The sequence below is a fragment of the Zalophus californianus genome, chromosome 15, assembly GCF_009762305.2.
Source record: "Zalophus californianus isolate mZalCal1 chromosome 15, mZalCal1.pri.v2, whole genome shotgun sequence".
Taxonomy (NCBI): domain Eukaryota; kingdom Metazoa; phylum Chordata; class Mammalia; order Carnivora; family Otariidae; genus Zalophus; species Zalophus californianus.
The window spans coordinates 12,192,412-12,215,157 of NC_045609.1; the positions used below are offsets into that span (position 1 = coordinate 12,192,412).

General features: G+C 38.3%; 1 protein-coding gene across 3 annotated transcripts in view; it reads left to right on the plus strand.

The window, feature by feature from the left end:
• Positions 1 to 22,746, plus strand: part of HEATR1 (HEAT repeat containing 1) — a 46,725-nt gene that overhangs the window by 17,989 nt on the left and 5,990 nt on the right. For 2 of the 3 annotated variants that reach the window (XM_027596763.1, XM_027596764.1), the window contains 20 exons: positions 94 to 277; positions 422 to 558; positions 1,264 to 1,456; positions 5,432 to 5,601; positions 6,024 to 6,182; positions 7,653 to 7,895; positions 8,166 to 8,297; positions 9,091 to 9,194; positions 9,346 to 9,489; positions 10,108 to 10,226; positions 10,323 to 10,444; positions 12,014 to 12,142; positions 13,925 to 14,155; positions 14,888 to 15,014; positions 16,477 to 16,637; positions 19,536 to 19,582; positions 19,682 to 19,805; positions 20,415 to 20,555; positions 21,059 to 21,348; positions 22,040 to 22,190. In XM_027596763.1, coding sequence (XP_027452564.1) covers positions 94 to 277; positions 422 to 558; positions 1,264 to 1,456; positions 5,432 to 5,601; positions 6,024 to 6,182; positions 7,653 to 7,895; positions 8,166 to 8,297; positions 9,091 to 9,194; positions 9,346 to 9,489; positions 10,108 to 10,226; positions 10,323 to 10,444; positions 12,014 to 12,142; positions 13,925 to 14,155; positions 14,888 to 15,014; positions 16,477 to 16,637; positions 19,536 to 19,582; positions 19,682 to 19,805; positions 20,415 to 20,555; positions 21,059 to 21,348; positions 22,040 to 22,190 — 3,108 coding nt within the window. The remainder of the gene's footprint in view (positions 1 to 93; positions 278 to 421; positions 559 to 1,263; positions 1,457 to 5,431; positions 5,602 to 6,023; positions 6,183 to 7,652; positions 7,896 to 8,165; positions 8,298 to 9,090; positions 9,195 to 9,345; positions 9,490 to 10,107; positions 10,227 to 10,322; positions 10,445 to 12,013; positions 12,143 to 13,924; positions 14,156 to 14,887; positions 15,015 to 16,476; positions 16,638 to 19,535; positions 19,583 to 19,681; positions 19,806 to 20,414; positions 20,556 to 21,058; positions 21,349 to 22,039; positions 22,191 to 22,746) is intronic. The other variant, XM_027596765.1, reaches the window with a different exon arrangement.

Consider the following 22,746-nt stretch of genomic DNA (forward strand, 5'->3'; position numbering starts at 1 on the left):
TACCCAATCATTTATCCATTGCAGGTCCTCTGGGTATAACCCATGTTCAGAACGCCTTCATATTTATGCTCTTTGTTTCCTTTACCATTTCAGGAAATCCCCTCAGAATGGCATTTTGAGCTGATGCTGGACAGAGAGATACCAGTGGAACTGTGGGCACATTACATAGAGCAGCTCAACACGGCCCGGCGTTTTGCTGTGGAGGACTCTGTTTTACTCATATTTTCACTGAAAAATTTTATTCATGCACTAAAGGCTCCTAAATCTTTTCCTAAAGGTAGGACAAAGTGTGACTTTTGAATGTGATACTCTAGAAAACTGAATTATTATCTCCACAACTATTCTGTCTTGAGTGAAAACTCCCACCAGTGTGTTCACATAAGTTTATTCATTGTTTCTCTTTCTCTTCATGTCCATGTAGATGATATATGGTGGAATCCCGAACAGCTGAAAGAAGACAGCAGAGCCTTTCTGCGCTTGCTTATTGGACTCTTTGAGATGATACTCCATGGTGCTGATGCCATTCATTTTAGGGTTCTGATGAAACTTTTCATAAAGGTACTAGGCTCATCTTTTTCAGGTGTACTCTTCCCTTTCAGAAGATAGAGCAGAGCATTTTAGTTATGGCAGTTTTTAATGAAAATGAAAGTAGATTTTTAAACAGTGAAGCATATGTGGTAATGTACACAGGCCGTATGAAGTAGCGGTATCCTCATGACACCAGTCAGTAGGCCAGAGACTAATATTGCCCCATGCCTACTAGTGTGTTAGGCCTATGATGTATTTACTAATCACAATTCCATTACCAAGGAGAAACTGCTGTTCAGGGGGGTGAGTTAGCATATGCAACTCAAGTTAAGAAATTTCAGTGACCTCCGTATTGCCAGGCCAGCGGTCAAGTCTGTTCTTGTCTCACTGACCCCTCAGCAGCATTTGGCACCGTTGGTGACGCTTACTCCATCTTGGAATTCTTTCTTAACGAGGCTTCCCCAGCATCACGTGTCTTGGTTTTCTGCTTATTTTGTTTCTCGTGTTGTTATTGTTCAGTGTGTTCAAATGCAAAGTTACAGCGAGTCCTTTGGATTCATTTACATACTTCTCATTGGTTAAAATGAGTATGGAAAATTTTAAGTCGTGGGACAAGGCAAATCATTGCAACAAAGTATTTGTTTTCTGCAATTGTATACTAGTGAAAAGAGGCTTTGAAACCAACTAAATGTGAGTAAAAATTAAACTTCACTGTTGTTTGTTTATTTAATGTAGGTGCATCTAGAAGATATTTTTCAGTTATTCAAGTTCTTTTCTGTTTTATGGACATACGGGTCTAGCCTTTCAAATCCACTTAACTGCACTGTAAAAACAGCACTGCAGACTCAAGCTCTTTATGTAGGTTGTGAGATGCTCTCTGCTCAGAAGGCACAGAATAAACATCAGCTGGCATCTGTATCTTCTCCAGGTATCGTGAGTAGCCTGTTACGTTCTGTCATGGCCAACTTGAATGCTTTCTCTACATGTAGTTTATGTAGGTTGTAGTTGGGAGAATGTCTTCTTAATTTTTTTTTTTTAAATAGTGCGTGCACTCTCTCTGCTCTCTGTGTATGTGTGGTTTATGTGTATGCATGTAAATTGTATATATGTATATATAAATTACTTTTGTTTTTAGATTTTACTTATTTGAGAGAGAGGGCGCATGCACCAGCAGGTGGGGAGGGGCAGAGGGAGAGGGAGAAGCAGACTCCCCGCTGAGCAGGGAGCCAGATGTGGGGCTTGATCCCAGGACCCTGAGACACCTAACTGAGCTACCCAGAGGCCCCTCTCTAAACTACTTCTAATCACCAAAATAGATAGTAGAAATGGCAGATGATTAATCATGGGTTGTTAATATCCAACTATTGATGTTCTGTGTGTCAGCAGTACAGGGTTATATGGAGAAGCCAGACCATTTAATGTAGTTCTGTATTCATCTAACTATTTGTAAAGTGGGTCTCCACTCAGACAACCTTTTTGGATTTGTCTCTTTTATCAGGTATAAGTCATCTTCAGGTTGGGCACTCACTAATACAACAACCCAAAATTATATTTTTTGATAAAGTGAAATTAGCAAATTTTGCAAAAGATGCAGAATTTCATGAAGTTGAACATGATATTGAAAACTACCTTACAAACTACTGACAAATTAGAGAATCTGGTAGAATTAGACCCTGTGGTGATTAAAGATGAGAGAACTGATAAGGATGATGGATATGATTGATACTTCAAACTGGAATATTTTAATGTCAAAGGAATAAGAGTGACCCTTAGGAAATTTGAAGGTGTTCTAGATTTTTTTTTTAATTCTAAAATTGCTTTTTATAAATGTTCTGTGAAAGTAAAGTGAATGATCATATGCTCTTCCCAAAACAGTTTCTCAATGTTTATCTTTCATTAGCTCTGTGAAAGAGCACGTAATTGTAACCAAAATTTTGTTAAACACAAGGTAACATACATACATAGATTTCATGTTTTACTTACAAAATAAAATCCCATGAATATAATTATTTCTTTACTACTTACTATAAAATTGCAGTCTGTGTTTTTAGGTAACTTATTTTAAGGTTTTTTCAGTTTTCCCCTTTGGATGAGAAGACCCTCCTGTACATTTTTTAAACTTTAATTCTTTAATAAAAGTATTACTATAAGTATTACAAGTATTTTATAGTAATACTTTCTATAAAAATTTATTTTAAAATGTCTGCAGACTATTCCATTGAATGGAAATAGCATGATTTATTAAAATGGTTATTTTCTGTTAAATTTGGGAATTTTCATAAAGATATGATTATTTAGAGGTCATAACTATTTTGATTTTCTAAGTTTGAAATGTCTGTTATCTTTTGGTATCAAAGGTAGTGGTTCCTGAGGAATGTATGTCTCCAGGACCAAAAAACTTAACTTTTCCCCAGTTTTGCTGCAAGATAGGCTCCCTGCCTCCCCCTGCTGCCTTGTCATCTGTCACCTCCCTTCTTCCTAAAGTACTTTTGCATTTATACTGCTTAGAAATGTCACAGTACTCCACTGAAAACAGGAGAGATGCACCTTTTTCTACTGGGAAGCTCAAGGACTGCGCACTAGAGTCCCAGGGGGCCTAAAGTGGAAGGTCATTTAGCCATTGCATCTGTCCTCCGTGCTCTCTTCTTTGAGTATGCAGTGAGCTTCTATGCATACCTTCCTTGTCTGTGAGGAGTCCAGGAAATGCTGGCTGGTACTTCTTTTAATCTGTTTACAAAAAACGTTATGCCTTTCAAAAGAAAAAGGTATTGCCATATTAATATAGCATGGTGTTATATGAATTAAGTCTTTATCAGGGGCTTGGGAATCTAACCACCATTTATTACTTTCTGTGCAGATACTTACTCCAGCTCAGTCTTACGTAGAGGAAATTTTGTTAGATGAATAAACATTTAACCTCATTTGTAGAAAGATGTAGACTGCCTTTGGTTTTTTAATATCTGATCAGTATAGTAAATTTATATATTTAAAACCAAAGCTCAGTTTTTTTTTCAATTTTTATGTAAAATATGCTATTTAAAATATAAATAAAATGAGTTGGGAGAATGAAGTCACATAGTTTTAAATGGAAGAATATTCCTAAGAGCTGATTGTTTAAATAAGGTAGTTTTTGCTTACCTTGAGTTCTAGTACGTTACTTGAACAAAGTACTTAGTACTTTGAATTTGTTTTTGAGTTATACAGGGAATTTTAGCAAATAATATCTTGGCCTGAAGCTGCCCTTTGTGTGAATTCAGTTTTACAGGTGTTTTTTTCTGACTTTATGAGTTAGCATTACAGAGACCAGGAAAGATTTCCAGTTTTCAGTTTACCTTCTCAGAAAAGTTCAAAAATTTGTTGAGCTCTTAGCATTCCAGAAGTGGAATATATGGAATGGATCATTATGAGCAAAATAAAAGTCACCACAACTTGTCTCAGTAGATAGCACAGAATAAAGCTTAAATAACTAATTACCATAAAAAGAATTTAGGTATCTTTTTATCCCAAAGACATCTTTTCAAAAAACCCCAACCTAGTTGATCTTATGGATGCATTCTACCAGATTTTTGAAGCAGGTTTTTCAGTGCTGTTGAACTGAGCAGGGCATAGAATGAAGAAAAGCTTCCAGATGCTTTGTTTAAAATAAGCATAACATTGAAAATTGACAGTGCTTCCAGACAAAAACAAAACAATAGTCCAAGTTGCTTTGAATAATAGTGCAAAGTTTCTAAATATTTGCAAACTGAGTCCAGCATATTTTTGAAAAGCAAGCATTTACCCAAAAAGAGTTCATTCCAACAATACAAAATTGGTTCAAAATAACAAACTCTTAATACAGTTAGCCATATCATTGTTAAAGGAGAAAGTCCATATCATTTTCTAAAGAACTGGAAAGGCATTAGAGAATAATCAGTCATTACTTCTAATTAAGTGACAGCAAAATAAGAGTGATGTAATAAAAATACTTCTCAAATCAAAAGCTAGCATTTTCACTGCAAAGTTGGGGAAGCGAAAGTGTTCCTGTTAAATTCATCCATCACTGTTACTGGACTTGGTTCTAGAAGTAGTAGTTGGCAGAAGTAGTTGTTTCAGATACTGACAGAACGTATAAATGATAAAGCTGTAGAATTCTTAGGTGGATTATTAAATGGGACATCTGGCTAGCCATTTGGAAACATATAAAAAGTTTGACTCCAGCCTTATTCCTTAGACAAAAATTTCATGTGAACTAAAGATTACACATTAAAAAAAACACACGCACATACAACTTGGCTCTAGCATTAGAAGAGACATGTAGTACATGGGGCCTCTCTCTAAATATGGAGATAGACGCTTGAACAACTCAGTGTGGGGAGGGCCTCTCTAAGCAACATGCAAAACTAGAAGAAAAATTAGACTAATCTCTCCATTAGAAACTCAGACATCTGTTAAAGACAAAATATTTGCAAAGCCTGATGCACAATGGGTAGTTTACTCTGCATACTTACAAGGATGTATGTACAGAGGTGTTTGTTGTAGCAGTTGTAATGCTGAAAGACAAAGAGCAACTGAACTTCACCAGTAAGATACTGGTTTAAAAAATACAGAAAATACAATGGAGAACCATACAGTTTTAAAAGAATGATTTAATTTAGACACACACACTTACGTGGAAAACACTTCAAAATAAATTGAGATGTGATCGTTTCTTGGCGTCTGTGAGTGTACATCGTGTGCCCTGCTCTCATTTGTGTGTTTTCAAAAGGATGTACTAGCATATATCTAACATTTTGCTAGAATAGTAAATAGTGGTCTTCGGGGAGAATTTCAGTGAGGAGGAAAACTTCGACATACCCTTTGGTACTATAAGTTTTGTACTGTATCAGTTTTTTAAATTGCTAAATTTTTTTCTCTTTGGTTTTAGTGGTGATATCTCTACTCGTTAATCTGGGAAACCCCATAAAAGAAGTACGAAGGGCCTCCATTCTTTGTCTCCAGGCCCTCAGTGGAGTGGTGTCTCAGTTCCGTCTGGTAATAGATCATTTGGTTCCTAAAACAGAGGAGATCACCTCAGATGTCACCTATGTTGCTCAGGTAAACTCATCAGCAAAGATTGATCGTGTGCACATGCCTTTGTATACCTGTGAACAGTTTCGTCCTTTCTTGACATTTTGCTTTCTAGGGATTTTGATCGACTTAAGTCACTGAATTTAGAAACTGGTGTCAATATCTGCACAACTTTCTCCTCCCATTTTTTAAAAGATAGCAATACAGTGTTTCAGTTCTGCTTTGCTTTCTTTGGCTAAAAGGTCAGTATTTGGCTTTTGATAGTAAGCTAACTTAGACATATTGATACCATTTCCTGTTAAGGTTTCAAGGGGAAATGAAAAATGATTATCAGTATTACGTGATTTGGAAAAGCATCTTTCATAATTAGTACATTTAGCCCATTTAGCCTTTGTAGTTCCGTAACCCTTTTTATCCTTTTTTTTTTTTTTTTTTTTTTGGTGTCCTAGGATTTAGCTACTTTATTTGAGGAACTACAGAGAGAAAAGAAACTGAAATCTCATCAGAAGTTATCTGAAACTTTGAAAAACCTACTTAATTGTGTATATAGCTGCCCATCTTACATTGCAAAAGATTTGGTGAAAGTACTTCAGGAAGTCAACAATGAGGTATGTGCAATTCAGGTGGCTTATACGTTCCATGTAATGTTACTAAACACTATTGTATCGGCTCATGAATGAGGAAAACATTGCAGGAGTTACAAATATGCACTCAGAAGTGAAAATTTTCTTTCTAATTTGGGAGGGGAGAAGTGATGAGATGTAGAAACAGAGGACACAAAAAGCAAGTATTGGTGGGTTTTTTTTCCCCATTTTAAAATTGTGTGTTATCCCTATTTAATCATTTACTTGATTTGAAGTGAATTAAAAAAAAAACGGGGAAAAACACTGAAGATGCACTGCTGAGAAAACTGTGTCTTCTGGTGGAAATCCTCCACAAGGTAATACATTTGGACATAAGAGTGTGAACATTCCAGAATCCTTTGTTCATTCATAAAATGTGTGTGGTTGAACATTTTTATAGGGGAAAACCCATAACTTTCATTATTTTGTCAGGGAGGCCTGTGATACAAAGGAGGTTGTGAAGCACTTGTTTATGTGACGTCATGTGTGATCAGCAGACTATTCCAAAAGAGTCTGGATGCTTCACCAGTCTTGGACTGACTACCACCTGGAGAACTAAAGCAGGGGTACAGTGGAGTGAAAACCACATAATTAGATTTTTCTGGTGGCAGCAAACAGTTGGCATTTATCAGCTTTGTGTCATCCCTTGTAATTTAAACTAGGAATCGACCGTCTTGTTCTGTGAAGGACCAAATAGTAAATGTTTGAGGCACTGTGGGCTCCACAGTATTTCTTCTTGTAGGTGCTCGGCTCTGCCATTGTATTGTGAAAGCTGGAGCCAGTTATGTAAACAAATGAACTTGGCTTTATTTCAATAACTAAAATTTACAAAAACGGGTAGTCCTCTGGATTTGGCCCACAAGCCATAATGTGCTGGCATTTGATTTAGTTATTAAAGACCTCACATACGTAATTTGGAAGTTCTGTTTGAGGAAAATACAGTGTTTTAGAGAAAGCTAAAATTTATTTTTGTGGTCTAAAACTTTAGTTTGTATTGTTGTCAAAAAGTCTTGGGACACCCACAAATTACTCCTCAACTCTGAAAGGCTTAGAGCTTTTGACCATTATAAACTGAACTATCAGAGGGGACCTGAATGCTTAATTGGATTAAATAGCCTTCCTCTTGTCCAAGGGATCTTTTTTTTTTTTTTAAAGATTTTATTTATTTATTCATGAGAGACAGAGGGAGAGAGAGAGAGAGGGAGAAGCAGTTCCCAAGAAGCAGGGAGCCCGATGCGGGACTCGATCCCAGGACACTGGGATCGTAACCTGAGCTGAAGGCAGACGCTTAACCACTGAGCCACCCAGGCGCCCCAAGCGATCATCTTTAATTGGGTTTTTTCCTCCAGGCTAAGCTCCCAGTCTTGCAACATCCTATCTTTGGGTGTCTTTGTAAAGCAGGCAAAAATATGTCAGTATAGATAACTGTTTGCTAATAAATTTCCCAAACTTTAGATGGTGCTTTCTCAGCTGTTGCCTATGGCTGAACAACTGTTAGAAAAGATCCAGAAGGAACCGACAGCTGTCCTGAAAGATGAGGCCATTATTTTACATCTCACTCTGGGAAAATATAATGAATATTCAGCTTCCCTTTTACGTAAGGACCCAAAGAGTCTAGATATATTTATAAAAGCTGTGCATACAACAAAGGAACTTTACTCAGGAATGCCAACCATTCAGATAACAGCTCTTGAAAAGGTCAGTGACTTTTTTCAGAAACTAAAGTATGTTCAAGCTCTTAAAATTTTGGAATGTTTTACTTGGAAAAGCTAAAGTGGACTGGGCATGTTTTAAAAGGAATATGATCTGTTTGGCCTGTTTTTGCAAAATTGAGTGATAAACATGTGATAAAACTATTTTGGCTGACAAAATGGGAACAACATTACATCGTAAGAAAGAACAGTATAAAGGTTGTTTTTGGAATTTACCATTTGTTGAGCTCAATTGCCTTTTTTCTACCTCCTCTAGATTACAAAGCCATTTTTTGCAGCTATATCAGATGAAAAAGTTCAGCAGAAGCTTTTGCGCATGTTGTTTGATTTATTGGTGAATTGTAAAAATTCACATTGTGCTCAGATTGTTGGCAGTGTTTTTAAAGGGGTAAGTTGCAAACTTTCTATAATTTATTAACGTTTGTTCTCTTCCAAGTGACACCATGTTTAACCACCCTCTGATATCCAGGGCCCTTAGGTCAGATGTTAGCACAAATAAGAATCATGGACAAGTAGCTCATAGAGAAGTGCATAATCAAAATTATAAGTCTTCACCACTATTTTTATTTTGTGAAATATTTATTGTTTTAACCAGGTCGGGTATGTGTGTTAGTTTGGATCTTACTCAGATGGGGTCTACCTGTTCCATGCAAGGATGTTCAACTGGGTACAGGTTATACTTAATTTAAATAGTTGTTTGATGACGCATCTATAATGGAATTGAGCATCTGCTTGTTGGCTTATGTATATTAAAACATAGCTGTACATCAGAACAACCACTTAGTTACTTTGTTGTTAAAAAACACAGAAAACAACTTCACAAAAATAGGTGATAGTATGGGGAAGTCCTAGTACCCAGATTCAGCAACTCTCGGAATTTTAACATATTTTCTTAGATTTCTAAGATGCAGATTTCTAAGTGAAACAAATTAAGGTGCAGAGCAGTGTGTATACTACACTCCTGTTTGTGTGTTGTTTTCATCTTTATACAGCTGTTAGGATATGGAAAAGAATATATAGTCAGTGGCATTTGCCTTTGGGGATTGGTTTGGGCTCTAGAGTCCTAGGAAAATGTGAAAGTGGACATGGACATTTTCACTGTTACTTTTTAAGTCAATATTTATTTCTCTTATTTTATCCCATGGAAGTGTATCATCAGTCATTCTTCCTTCATATTTCAGATTTCTGTTAATGCTGAACAAGTCAGAATAGAACTGGAGCCACCAGACAAAACGAAGTCTTTGGGCACAATTCAGCAAACAAGAAGACAAAAAATGCAGCAGAAGTAAGAGCTAGGAGTGCAGTGAGAACATGCCGTTCATTCCCCAGGCCCCATTATGATTTTTTGATACCCATCAATTTGGCATAAATGGGTATGGTAATTTTTGCTTTGCACTGATAATATTTGCATTTCCAATATTTTCTCTGTTTCCCAGAAAATCACAAGATCTAGAATCTGTTCAGGAAGTTGGAGGTTCTTACTGGCAAAGAGTAACCCTCATCCTAGAATTACTGCAACACAAAAAGAAACTCAAAAATCCTCAGATACTGATACCAACTCTATTTAATCTTCTGTCAAGGTACTGACACTTGCCTTTGCCTTTGATCTATGAGAGGAAAGGATTCTAATTCATGCATATGTTAACATTCTTTTTTAAACATAGTCTTTTCTTGCTTAACTAGTCTGTAAAATAAAGCAAGTTAAGTACAGTAGTTGAAAGATCAAAAGAAAGGTGTTAGGTACCCATTGTCCGTGCCCCAAACGGATCTTCCTCCTGTGTTGTATAGTGAATGGCCATTCTCCCCCACCCCCACCTTATAGCCTGCTTCTTAACTTTCAGCACCATGTCCTTGGGGCGTCCTTACTTTAAAAGATAAAGTGTGAAACTCGCATTGTTTTTTAGGTGTGAATTACCCGATTTTGTCTGAAAAGCAATGTAATTCTTAAGGTTGTCCTCTTAAGATTTCAAATAGGTTGATGGAAAGTGCAACAGAGAGGAGAGAGAAAATTTGACAGTAAGCACCTGCCCGTATGAGAAAAAAAATCAATTAGAATCTTGATCTTTTTTATAGACTATGTTTAATGTTAATATTTTAGTTATTCCTAATTAAATGTGTTCTGGACAGTGGTCGTTAATGCATCACTGAAATTGTGTAACTTTCATTTCCCATTATGTCTTTTCCGGGGGGTCCTGAAGGAGTTTAGAACCTCTGCCACCAGAGCAGGGAAATATGGAATACACCAAACAATTAATTCTTAGTTGTTTGCTCAACATCTGCCAAAAACTCTCTCCAGATGGTGGCAAAATACCAAAGGGTATGTATTTTGTTGGAAGGAAAGGGTGGAAGGATTATTTGCTTTGCTTGTGAATGTACCTACCACTTAGAGGTTTTTTTTTTCTCATCACTATAGATGTTCTAGACGAGGAGAAGTTCAATGTGGAATTGATCGTACAGTGCATCCGTGTTTCAGAGATGCCACAGACCCATCACCATGCCCTTTTACTTTTGGGTACTGTTGCTGGAATATTTCCTGTAAGTATTAATGATTTGAGACTTCAGCAAATATTTTGGTATTTTCTTTCTTCACTGGAAATGCATAGGTGCTCACTGGTCTGAATTCAGTGGACTTTGGGTCTTAATGGTGGGACTCTCAGTCCTGTCTCTTAATAGCTGAGGCAATGTAAGCTGGTTGATCTTGCTAAACTTCGGGTCCTCTTTTTGTAAAGTAGCAATAACAGTAACCTTTTTCATAGGAGTATTGGGAGGATGTGACTGAGTACTTTATGGTTTGCACTCAGCACAGAGCCTGGCACCGTGTAACTGATAAGTGGTAGTGTTAGTGTTACTTGAAAAAAAATTACCATCCCATTATCCTCGGACAGCCTTCATCCAGTGAGTTGAGAAAAAGTAATTTGATTATAAACTATCTCAGTTAGAGAAATGTTCCTTAGAAGTACATCTTTTGAAGATTGAAATTTTTTTCCTGTTGGGGATTTAGGTCATAGGTTCTTAACCTGGGGTTCTCTGTAAGCTTTAGCAGATCTTTCAATATACTAACATCATGTGCTAGATTTTATGCATGTAGGATTTTTTTCCTTGGAAGAAGGGAGTCAGTAGCCCTCAGAGGAGTTGATAATCTAGAAACAATTAAGAATCATTGATATTTTTTCTTTGCTTTTATTGAAATATAGTTCATACACCTTATAATTCATCCATTTAAATATGTGTCCTATTCACTGGTTTCAGTATGTTCACAAAGTTGTATAAACATCCACCATTATCTACTTCCAGAACATTTTCATCACCCCCAAAAGAAGCCCCATACTTAGCAGTCACTCCTCATTCCCTCTGTCACTCCAGTTTCCGCCCCTGGCAACCATTGATCTACTTTCTCTCTATAGATTTACCTATTCTGGACATTTCCTATAAATGGAATCCTATTATATGTGCCCTTTTTAATGCTTGACTTTCACTTAACACAGTGTTTTCAAGGTTCATCTGTGTTGAAGCTTGAATCGGTATTCCTTTTTATGGCCCAATAAAATTCCATTTTATGTATATACCAGATTTTGCTTATTTGTTTGTCATTTGATGGACATTTGTTTCTACTTTCTGGCTGTTGTGAATTATGCTGCTGTGGACATTTGTATATGAGGTTTTGTATGAACATGTTTTCACTTCTCCCTGGTGTATACCTAGGAGTGGAATCGCGGAGTCAGAAGTTAACTTTAATTTTCTTAGAAACGGCCAGACTGTTTTCCAAAGCATCTATATAATTTTGTACCCACCAGCAGTATATGAGAATTCTAATTTCTCCAAATCCTCACTGCTAGTTGATTCTTTTTTTTTTTTTTTCCTTTGAGTTGTCCTAGTGTGTGTGACGTTTCTTATGATTTGGATTTTGCATTTACCTAAATGCCTAATATTGAGCATCTTTTCATGTGCTCATTGACCATTTCTTTATCTTTGGAGAAATGTCTTTTGAAATTCTTTCCCCATTTTTAAACAGGGTTATTTCTTCTTTTATTGCTGGGTTATAATGAGTCATTGATATTTGGTGTGCTTAAAATGGAAAATGCTGAAAGATGTGTTTTCTTTCAGGATAAAGTTCTACACAACATCATGTCTATTTTTACATTTATGGGAGCCAGCGTCATGCGTCTAGATGATACTTACAGTTTTCAAGTTATTAATAAGACAGTGAAGATGGTTATTCCAGCACTTATTCAGGTAAGCTGTCTTTATACAATCAGTAGTTCTTTGTTTTTTTAAGTACGCTCCATACCCAACTTGGAGCCCAGCACAGGGCTTGAGCTCACAACCCTGAGATCAAGACCTGAGCTGAAATCAAGAGTCGGACGCTTAACCAACTGAGCCACCCAGACACGCCAGTATTTTTTTTTAATCTTAAAATTTTTACGTAGTTTGAAAGTAGAAGTAAGTGACGTTAAAAGCCTTTCTGAAATGCTCAGGTATTTGTGCTTTTTAAATTTCGGAATAGTAAAGCTAGGAATTAGTCTTAGTAACAGTGTCCTTCCCAAAAATACGAATAAATACGCGTAGCTGGTTCTGTGCTAAAAGGGTATAACTGTACATGTATCTTAATGTTACTCTGACAAAGTGAATTTAAATTTGCTGTATATTTCGGGACATTGCCGTTGGATAATACCCTTACGCAGGTTGATGAAGATAGAACAGTTTAGAGCTACAGTGGCAAATTTGTTAATATGCAGTTCAACAAACATTTTCCAGATGTTCTCTAAGAGCCATGTACTTAGAGATGATTGAGTCTCTGCCAGTAAGGATATACCATTTGAAACTAAAAAGCAGGGCGCCTGGGTGGCTCAGTTGGTTAAGCGACTGCCTTCGGCTCAGGTCATGATCCCGGAGTCCCGGGATCGAGTCCCACATCGGGCTCCCTGCTCAGTAAGGGAGCCTGCTTCTCCCTCTGACCCTCCCCCCTCTCATGTACTCTCTCTCTCTCTCATTCTCTCTCTCTCTCTCAAATAAATAAATAAATCTTTGAAACTAAAAAGCAGCTTTTAAAGATGAAAGAGCTTGGTCATCTGCTTAAATTTTCTGTTTACCCCCACCTGTTGTTAATGTCTTCCTCCCATTCTTGACCATTCCAGGGATGACCATATTCAGCACCATCTCCTTTTAATCTTGGTATTAGGTTGGTATTCTCCGTGTTCAACAAGACAGCAAGTTATGGGACACAGATATTAAAAGAAAAATAACTACGCATCCATATCATATATTGCCAGTTGAATAGGTCAGTGCTAGAAGAGTTCAGAATAAAGGACAGCAGCTATGGGCCAGGAAGACCACAGAGTTTTATAAGAAATAGAATTTGAACTGATTTGAATGAAGGACAGGATTTGCTTAATGAAATGGCAAGGTCCAGGAATGTGTACAGTGTGTGTGAAGAATGTACTGTAGATTGATTTGTGGAGTGTAGAGTATTGAGACAGGGAGAAGTAGAGGGCGTTGGTTCATTCATTCTTTCATTCAGCAACCATATTTGGAGTATCAGTTCCAGAGTTAAGTGGTTTGAATGTTACTCTGAAAGCCAACAGGGAGTTGTTGGCCTTTTTTGTGCTTTGCTTAGGTAGATTACGCCCATTCTTCTCCTGGCAGAACACAAATCCTGCTTGATGTGTGCAGGCGCCCAGTTGGCCTGAGAGCAGACTTGTTATATGGGCCACATACTTGGCATCTGTCATTCAGGACAGCCTGTTGCTATCTTTCCCCACGTGAACCTTGTTCATACAGATGACAGGTCTTCTTTGGGGCCGGGCTCACCTCCAACACCTTGTATTCCCCTTGGGGCCATATAGTGCCTGGGACGTAATCTATACTCACTGAATATTTATTAATAGGTCCTTGATTATTCACATTCTTTTGATGACTTTATTGGGGCACATCTGAAGGCCTTTCCATGTCTACCTGAAAGCTTCCTTGTGAAGGGTTATTTGCTCCTACTTACTGTCCCTGCTTGCTCTTCTGCAGTCCGATGGTGGAGACTCTGTAGAAGTCACAAGAAATGTGGAAGGAGTCGTGGTGAAAATCATTAACGTGTTTGTGGACGCTCTGCCGCATGTTCCAGAGCACAGGCGCCTGCCCATCCTTGTTCAGCTTGTCAATACATTAGGTGCAGAGAGATTCCTCTGGGTTCTCCTCCTCCTGCTTTTTGAACAGTATGTCACTAAAACAGTGCTGGTGGCTGCCTATGGAGAAAAGGTCAGAGTATAGGGTGGGGTGACTAGAAGGAAATGTTGATGTTTCACACACACTTCGTGATATTTCCCAGTTTATGTGTGGGGCCAGTGATGCTTATGTCTGTTATTTAACAGTACTTGCTCAAAATTGTTTTTAAAGATGTTTTTGACATTCTTTACAATTGCTTTCAGAGCCTGTGGCACTCCAAATACCCGCAGTAGCAACAGATCATTTGCTGTGGGTGATTTGACTTTCCTGTGAACTGGTCTGTAGTGCCATGTTGGGTGGTTCTTTTTTAAGCCCAACAGAGTACAGCTGTAAAGTAATTAAACTGTGTCTCTTGAAAATGGTTTTGAAGACATTTCATGGGGAAAGGGAGGAGTGTCAGGATCATCAAAATTATTACAACGCTGGTGATTGTTTTAAAGAGCCCTGTTTACATAGATGAGGGCAGAGCTTCTAGGTCAAGGACTGCTTTTAAATGACTTTTTTAGACATAGGATCTGGGAATAGATCTAGACCTACCCTAGGTAAAGGAGCACATTCAGTTCTGCTAGAAATCACAATGCATAAGTGTCCTACATAAGTAGGACACTTAGTAACTCATTCATCTGCTGATACACACGACTATAAGGAACGGTATGTAATGCCTTTGCACGCTAAGAAATATTTTTAAAATATTTCCCTAACGTGTACTTACTAACATAAATTTGATAGGTATAGTTTTATTACTTATTTCTCTTCTCTATACAGGATGCTATTTTAGAGGCAGACACTGAATTTTGGATTTCAGTCTGTTGTGAATTCAGTGTCCAACATCAGATACAAAGCTTGATGAATATTCTTCAGTACTTAATAAAGCTGCCAGAGGAAAAAGAAGGTAAGCATAATCAGGTGTTAATTACTGTTTAATCTGAAAGATCAAGAGAAGCAGAGGACCGTGCAGGTTATCATCCTTAGAACACATAGTACATCTTTAGAAGGGTTTTTTTGCAAGTAACTTAATAATTTTTAATTTAAGTTGTGTGTGTGTGTGTGTGTGTGTGTGTGTGTGTGTGTGTCTTCTCAAATCCTTAGGGAAAATAGAAAGTAGGACTTCTACTCGCCTCTCCTCACACACACATTGGCTTTTATACTTCTGTGCTTTTGTGTGGATGTATTGGCTGTGGAGTGTTAACAGGTGTACAGGATGCATTATGGTAAAATGACAGCAAGTTAGGAGGAACTTATTAGCTATCTCTTGTCTTTCCATTAAAATATTTGTGAAGACAGAGGAAGAGAAAAAACAACACAACTTTGGTAACTAAATATTAAAACGTTAGGGACGCCTGGGTGGCTCAGTCGGTTAAGCGGCTGCCTTCGGCTCATGTCATGATCCCAGGGTCCTGGGATCAAGCCCCACGTCTGGCTCTTTGCTCAGCGGGGAGCCTGCTTCTTCCTCTCCCTCTGCCTGCCTTGCTCCCTGCTGTGCTCTCTCTCTCTCTTACTCTCTGTCAGATAAATAAATAAAAGCTTTAAAAATAAATAAGTAAATATTAAAATTTTACTGTATATGTGAGTCTTGAAAAAAATTCCACTAATCGCAGCACCAATGAGACTGATTTAAGAAAGGGTTTGATGTGTTCTTAGTTCTCTGCCCTTTGAAACAGTAGCAAGGGGCATTGGACAGAAGATACCAAGGACTCCATGGGGACTATTTTCTGTATGGCTAGCTGTTTTGGCCAGGCAGTGGCTTGTCTGATCCTACAGTCTGCTTAGGTCTGGCAGGGACAGACCAGCCTGGAGAGCTGTATGTAGTGACGTGTTTATGGAGGAAGTCCTCAGTTTGAGTCACTCTCTAGGGCAGTGTTTTTTAAATGACCTGCTGTGGACTCCCAATTACTGCACCCTCAAACCCTTTTATATTAGTAAATTTGGATATGGGATTCTACAAAGTTTTAGGAGACACATCTGTGAACTCTTAGAATTAAACATTGAAGGCTAGAGAGGATCCTCCTTCAGTCTTATTGCGGGCCACCAAGTAAATACCTCTGAGGCTTCAGGATTGGGAAGGGAGGCCACGTTTGAAGACATCTTCTAGTGTTTTTGTCTTTCATTTGCTTATCTCAGTTGCCCTGAGTATTTTTGTTGGTTTGTTTGTTTTTGTCTTACACACACTCTTCTTGGGGCTTTTGGATATTTTGTTGATAAATACACATCTTTCACTAATTCAGAAGAGGAAAAACTGGGTGTGACAGATTCACAAATTCCACTCAGAAAATTATATCCCATGTACCATGTCTATATCTTTATAAAGATTCCACATGAAGATGAGTGAGGTCACTTGTCTTGTTCTTTTTCAGAAGCTGTTCCCAAAGCAGTATCAACTAAAAGCGAATCAAAAGAAGAAATGCTACAGGTTTTTAATATAGACACTCACACTAGCAAGCAGCTGCGGCATTTTAAATTCTTGTCAGTGTCCTTCATGTCTCAGCTCCTGGCTTCCAGCCATTTTATCAGAAAGGTGATGTGTTCTTTAAATGTATTTATGACAAAAAAAATTTCTTTTTCTGAAGGAACTATCTTTTAAACTAGTAAAACAAAATATAAAACATGAGGCATTCCTTTAAAGATAATAGAAAAAAACAGTAGAATTTACCATAAACTGGAGTGATCTGTTAAGGTTGTACACATATAAACCTGCCCACTCTGTATTTGCATTCTCCAGTGGCATACCTCATTTTACTGTGCTTCACAGGTGGTGTGTATTTTTTACAAATTGTAGACTTGTGGCATCACACAAGTCTTCCAGCACCATTTTTCCAACAGCAGTTGATCACTTCATGTCTCTATTTCAAACTTCTTCATTATATTTGGTATGATGATCTGTGATAAATGATTATGACTTGCTGAAAGCTCAGGTGATGGTTAGCGTTTTTTAGCAATAAGATATTTTTAAGGTATGTACATTGTTTTTTAGATACAACACTATTGCACACATAACAGACTACAGTTAGCGTAAATATAACTTTTATATGCACTGGGAAACCAGAAAATTCATTTGGCTCACTTTATTGTCATACTTTATTGTGCTGGTCTCGACCTGAACCTGCAGTCTCTCCGAGGTATGCCTGTCTACCCAACAGAAATATATGAGCGTATATTTAGCATATGTGCTAAAATACATTGATAAGAATACTCGTAATAGCAATATTTGTGGTAGCCCAGAACTGGCAACAACCCAATGTCTATCAACAGTGGAGCGGATAAAGTGTCCATCATCATAAATGGACATGAATGAATCTCATAAAGGTAATAGTAAAAGAAAGCAGGCAGACACAAAAGAATACACCCTAATTCCAGTCGTATAAAATTCAGAAACAGGCAAAACAAATCTGTGGTTTTAGAAGTAAGGACAGTGTTTACCTTTGGGAAGGAGGGAAAGGGTAGTAATGGGGGTCAAGTAGAGGAAGGATTCTGAAGTGCTTGTAATTATAGGCTCTTTCTTTACCTGCATATGGCAAGCTTTGTATCTGTGATTTATATGCCTTCCTGTTTGTGTGTGAAACTTTAAACACAGAGAGGAAGGAGGAAATACAGAAACGGAGAGAAGGAGGGATTGGGAACATCAGAGTGGTTGAACATTAGAAAGTCTGTGTTCTGTGTCTATTGCGTGAGCAGGTAAACAGGGGAAACCTTACGATAATTGAAGTATTTATAGAGAAATAATTTGATAAATTCAATACTAATTCATGGTTTAAGAAAAATCCTCTCAGCATCCAGCATAGATGGGAACTTCCTTGGCCTAACGGAGATAACAGAAACTGGTTTATATCACACTTCTTAATGAAACAGACATTATAAAGTCTGGAACAAGGATGTCCTGTCCTGTCCCGTTGCTGTTTCTATTCAGTGGAAGAATGAAGTGTAAGAATCCGAAAAGACAGTCACCACATTCCTAGAACTAATAATTAGGTTTGCAGGCTTGCTCGACAGGGCTCAGTACGGACACTACTCTGGATCTGCTTGCCAAGGGCAGCGGTGGTGCAAGAGTAGTCGGAGGGCTCGCTGTGACTGACGTCCGTCTGGGTGCACACCCATGCAGACGTGAGAAAGCTGTTAATGTGGCCGCGGCTTCACAGAGTAGTTGGGGAAAGAGAACTGTCCAATAGCTAGAGCCAGCATGGTTTGTTTTCCATTTGGGGAAAGACTGATCTCACACTATATACAAAAGAGAATTTAGGTAGATTAAAAATTGACTTCAGTGTGAAAAGGAACGTTCAGAAGAAAATTGAGAACGCTGTGACCAGAGGATGGAGAAGAATTTCTTTAAAAGTTCAGTTCAACAAAAAGCCACTATAAACAAAATGAAAAGAAAGCCACAGACATAAAGTTCATAAATTCACTTCCCATTAGAACATCTGGCGGAGAAGATGAATTCACTAAAAAGGAATCACAGATAGCCAATTAATATAGAACAAAATAACCTTCCTAGTAGGAAGGAAATTGCAGATTAAATGGGATGCCACTATGATGTCCATCAAATTGGCAAAAATTTGAAAGCTCTTACTACCAAGAAGTGGCAAGGCTGTGGGGCACAGTTATTTGTGTCCACAGTGATGGGTGATGTCTCCGGACAGCGACTCCAGAAAGCACTCGGCAGTCTCCGGTCCGGTTGGAGATGAGCATCTCCGCTGTTCTAGCCATTCCCTTTCTTGGGTATAGGCTCTACAGGAATGTGCTTGCTTGTTCAAGGAGATATACAAAAATGTCTTCTGATGTTCTTACTGACAGAAAAAATGGACATAAATGAAACATCCACGGTAAATGGAGGGGGATGAGCAGATGTGCCATCTTGTGTCCTGTGGTGTATGCGAGGAGCACTGTGTGCAGTTAAATGAGCACTAGGACAGCATGAGTCCCCGTAGTCAGATCTCAGAACTCCCATATTCCCAGAAAAGCACGTTGCTAACTGCTGTGTACTCTGACTACATTTAATGGCAAGTTCAAGTTTGTGGGGCTGGGGGTACTGGGAGAAGGGAAGAGGGAGCAGTACACAGGAGACTATACCTGTATCTGTAATGTTGAATGTCTTAGAATTAGGTAAGAGCTAAGGAAAGCATTTCATAAAATTAGTGGGTAAATGAGTATAGAGGACTGTGTTTTTCTGAATTTTTGTGGTGCTTTACAAATGTCACAATTATCTATAGAGTATCCTTAATATGAATGGAATAGTTAAAGGAAGGGGAACCAGAGTTATTACTGTGGTGGGGATTATCTGAACCTGATTAAATTGTAATGTCAGAAAACAGCCCCTGGAAAGTTTGACTTGAGTAGTCTTAGATGAGTTTCACTGCACCTACTCAAATGATGTTATTACTAACTTCCATACTGTTCTAATGATGTTTTCTTTAAAAATTAGGTGATTGAAAGTGGTGGTCCTCAGGTTTTAAAAGGCCTTGAACAGAGGTATGTTACTTTTTCTTTTTTAACTTGGAAATAATTTCTAGCTTTCTCTCAAAAAGCCGGAAGAATAGTGCACAAAATTCTGAGTCTCCTTTGCTTTAGGTTGCTGGAGACCGTTCTTGGTTACATTAATGCTGTCGCACAGTCCATGGAGAAAAATGCAGACAGACTAACTGTGAAATTTTGGCGGGCACTGCTGAGCAAAGCTTACGACATGTTAGATAAGGTAGGTTTTCATTTCTCCCCATCTGCTGTGTTTTGTTGGCTGTTTTTATGTCATTGTGAAACTGTCGACATATAAGGTTTTACTTTAAGAATAAACTTAGCAATAGACTTTTCTTAATTTAATGCAGCTCACGTTTTTCTTAGAAAAGTTATCTCTTGATAGCTAGAAAGAAATTCATCTGAAAAAAGGATTGTTTTTCTACCAGTTATGAGAACTGTGTCTCAATAAATATTCTTTGAATATTCAGTCATCTAATACTATATTATATTCCACTTTTACTGAAGTGGAATAGGAGAAAAATACCTTTTTAGGTAGAGTATGTGGGGTATTAGAAATATCACTGGCCTTGACATGAGGATCACTGTTCAAAATCAAACTACAAGACTTTGAGCAGTTCACTTACTCTTAGTATCAGATTTTTTGGTTTTCTTCTTTTTTAAATAAACGTGGTTAGTAATGCCTCCCTGAAAGGTTAGTGTAAGAAATAAGAAAAAGGACCTGTAAGTGCCTGGAACCTAGAAGCTCTGCAGTGAACAGAAGTCTGTCTTAATCTGAGTGGATCTTCCTTTTTTAAAAAATTTTTTTGTTCATTGTGAAACTGCTGTGCAGGTCAATGCCTTGCTGCCCACAGAGACATTCATTGCTGTGATCAGGGGGCTGCTGGATAACCCGCTGCCCTCTGTCCGCCGGAAAGCATTGGATCTTTTGAACAGTAAGCTACAGCAGAATACATCCTGGAAAAAGAAAATTGTAAGTGAAGACTGACGCCGGACCCATTTACTGTTATTTGCTTTATCAGAGAGCTGCATTTAACTCCCTTAAGTTTGTCCAGCAGTATAATTTAAGTATATCATTATCTGAATGTAATGCTGTGTGAGGTGTGTTTCTAAAATGTGATGTTAATTCTAATAGGCATTGTGATAAGAATTCTTAGAATGGAATTTCAGCCTAATGGAATTCTTGGTAATACAGACCAGACGTTGTGGTTTAGCATACTTTGGCATAATTCTAATCCTCTTTTACTCCAGATCAGTAGGGTGCTTTATATAAATACGTCCAAAATTGGTCATAAGCACATTCACTGGCTCAGTGGTAAAGCAGATGGACAAACAATTGCTTGTGTAGAATTGTGTGGCATTGGACCTCTTGGTCTGATTTCCATTTAGGCAGTCTCAAACAGTAAAAGTGGAAAAATGGACTAGTATTTTACTTTGCAGCTTAAATTATATGAAAATTTTGGCTGACCTCTTCAGGTTTATCGTTTCCTCAAACTGGTTCCAGTCCTTTTGGCCATTGTGCAGCATAAAAAAAAGACAGTAGAAGAACAAGCAATAAACAGACAGACAGCGTTGTATACCCTGAAGCTTTTGTGCAAGAATTTTGGTGCAGAAAATCCAGAGCATTTTGTCCCAGTGCTGAACACTGCAGTGAAACTGATTGCACCGGAAACAAAAGAAGAGAAGAATGTCTTGGGAAGTGCTCTGCTGTGTGTGGCCGAGGTGGCCTCCACCCTGGAAGCACTGGCCATCCCCCAGCTTCCCAGGTATGCTGACTGGGACCTGGGACGGGAACTGTCACGTCGGGCGTCTGGTACACGTTGAAAAATAGTACCTTCGCAACTTTTTTGCCTCTAAGTAAAAGTTTCATAAGATTAGATTTGTTAAAGATGTGATCTTTTCTTCAAGCTAAAACCCACAATATTATTTTCCTTTATGATGTTTATTGTCCCCGTTTTCATTCCCCTTTGGCCTGCTATAACTAACAAGTGTGGTGGGTGAAGCCCCTCTAAGAGGGGCCCATCTGTTTGGGTGAAAGCTGTGTCGTGCTGCCCACATTTGGAAGTTGTATGCTCCTGACTTTGTCCTTAGCCTTGGTATTTACTAGCTGCGCAGCCCTGGGCAGGTTACTTAGTCTGTTAGAACTTTGCCATCTCTAAAACCAAGATAGCACCTACCGCACGAGAGTCTGGTGGGGCCATGCATGTAAGGTTTCTCACACAATGCCTGACACATAGCAAATGTTAAATTGAGAGACCCTGTTATTTTTAAAAATGACTGCGTAACCATGGGTACTGGGAGATTTCTTGCTCTTAGTCTTGTAACTATGTAGACACCATTTTATAGGCTGTGCCGTGAAGTGATGTGGTGGGCACAGTTGTTTGGATTTTTTCATGACTTCTACTCCATTCTGTTTCTTCTTAAAGTTACTTTACAACTCTTGTTTTTTAATTCTAGCCTGATGCCATCATTGCTGACAACAATGAAAAACACCAGCGAGCTGGTCTCCGGTGAGGTCTACCTGCTCAGTGCTTTGGCAGCCCTGCAGAAGGTTGTGGAGACCCTCCCACACTTCATTAGCCCTTACCTAGAAGGGGTCCTGTCACAGGTGAGCCACAGTGACCTCAACATGTTGTCTGGGGTGGCACGGGGGAGGGGAAATTACAAATCTAACGATTTTATTCTTTAAGTTTTTAATTTCTGTTTGGCAGGAAGGTTCTTATTTCTGAAAAGCTGTATTGCCTTTTAGTAAAAACGTGTGCCCTTTTTCTCTCCCATTGTCCCACCTGCTTGATCATGACATGGATACAGTTATTGCTTTCTTATAAGGCTCATCTCTTTTGATTCTGCAGAATGTGTTTTATTGCCTTTCTTCTGCCTCCTCCTGTCCCCCATGAGGTTTTTGGCGTTGGGCTGGTAGAGCTGCCTTTTATTACTTCTTGCAGAAACTAGTGTGCCCTATTTCTAACATGAGGGTTTTTTAATCCTAAGGTGTCTTTCAAAGCAGAATTCCTCTATTCCAGTTCAGTGGATACTTGGCAGATAGACAGTGGGCAAGTGGCATTTCTACCTGAAAATGCCCTAGAATGATCCTCGTTCTGTTGTCATTTGCCATTTATGAGATTAGGAGCCTTAACTGCCATGATGAAAATTATTTAGCTGAT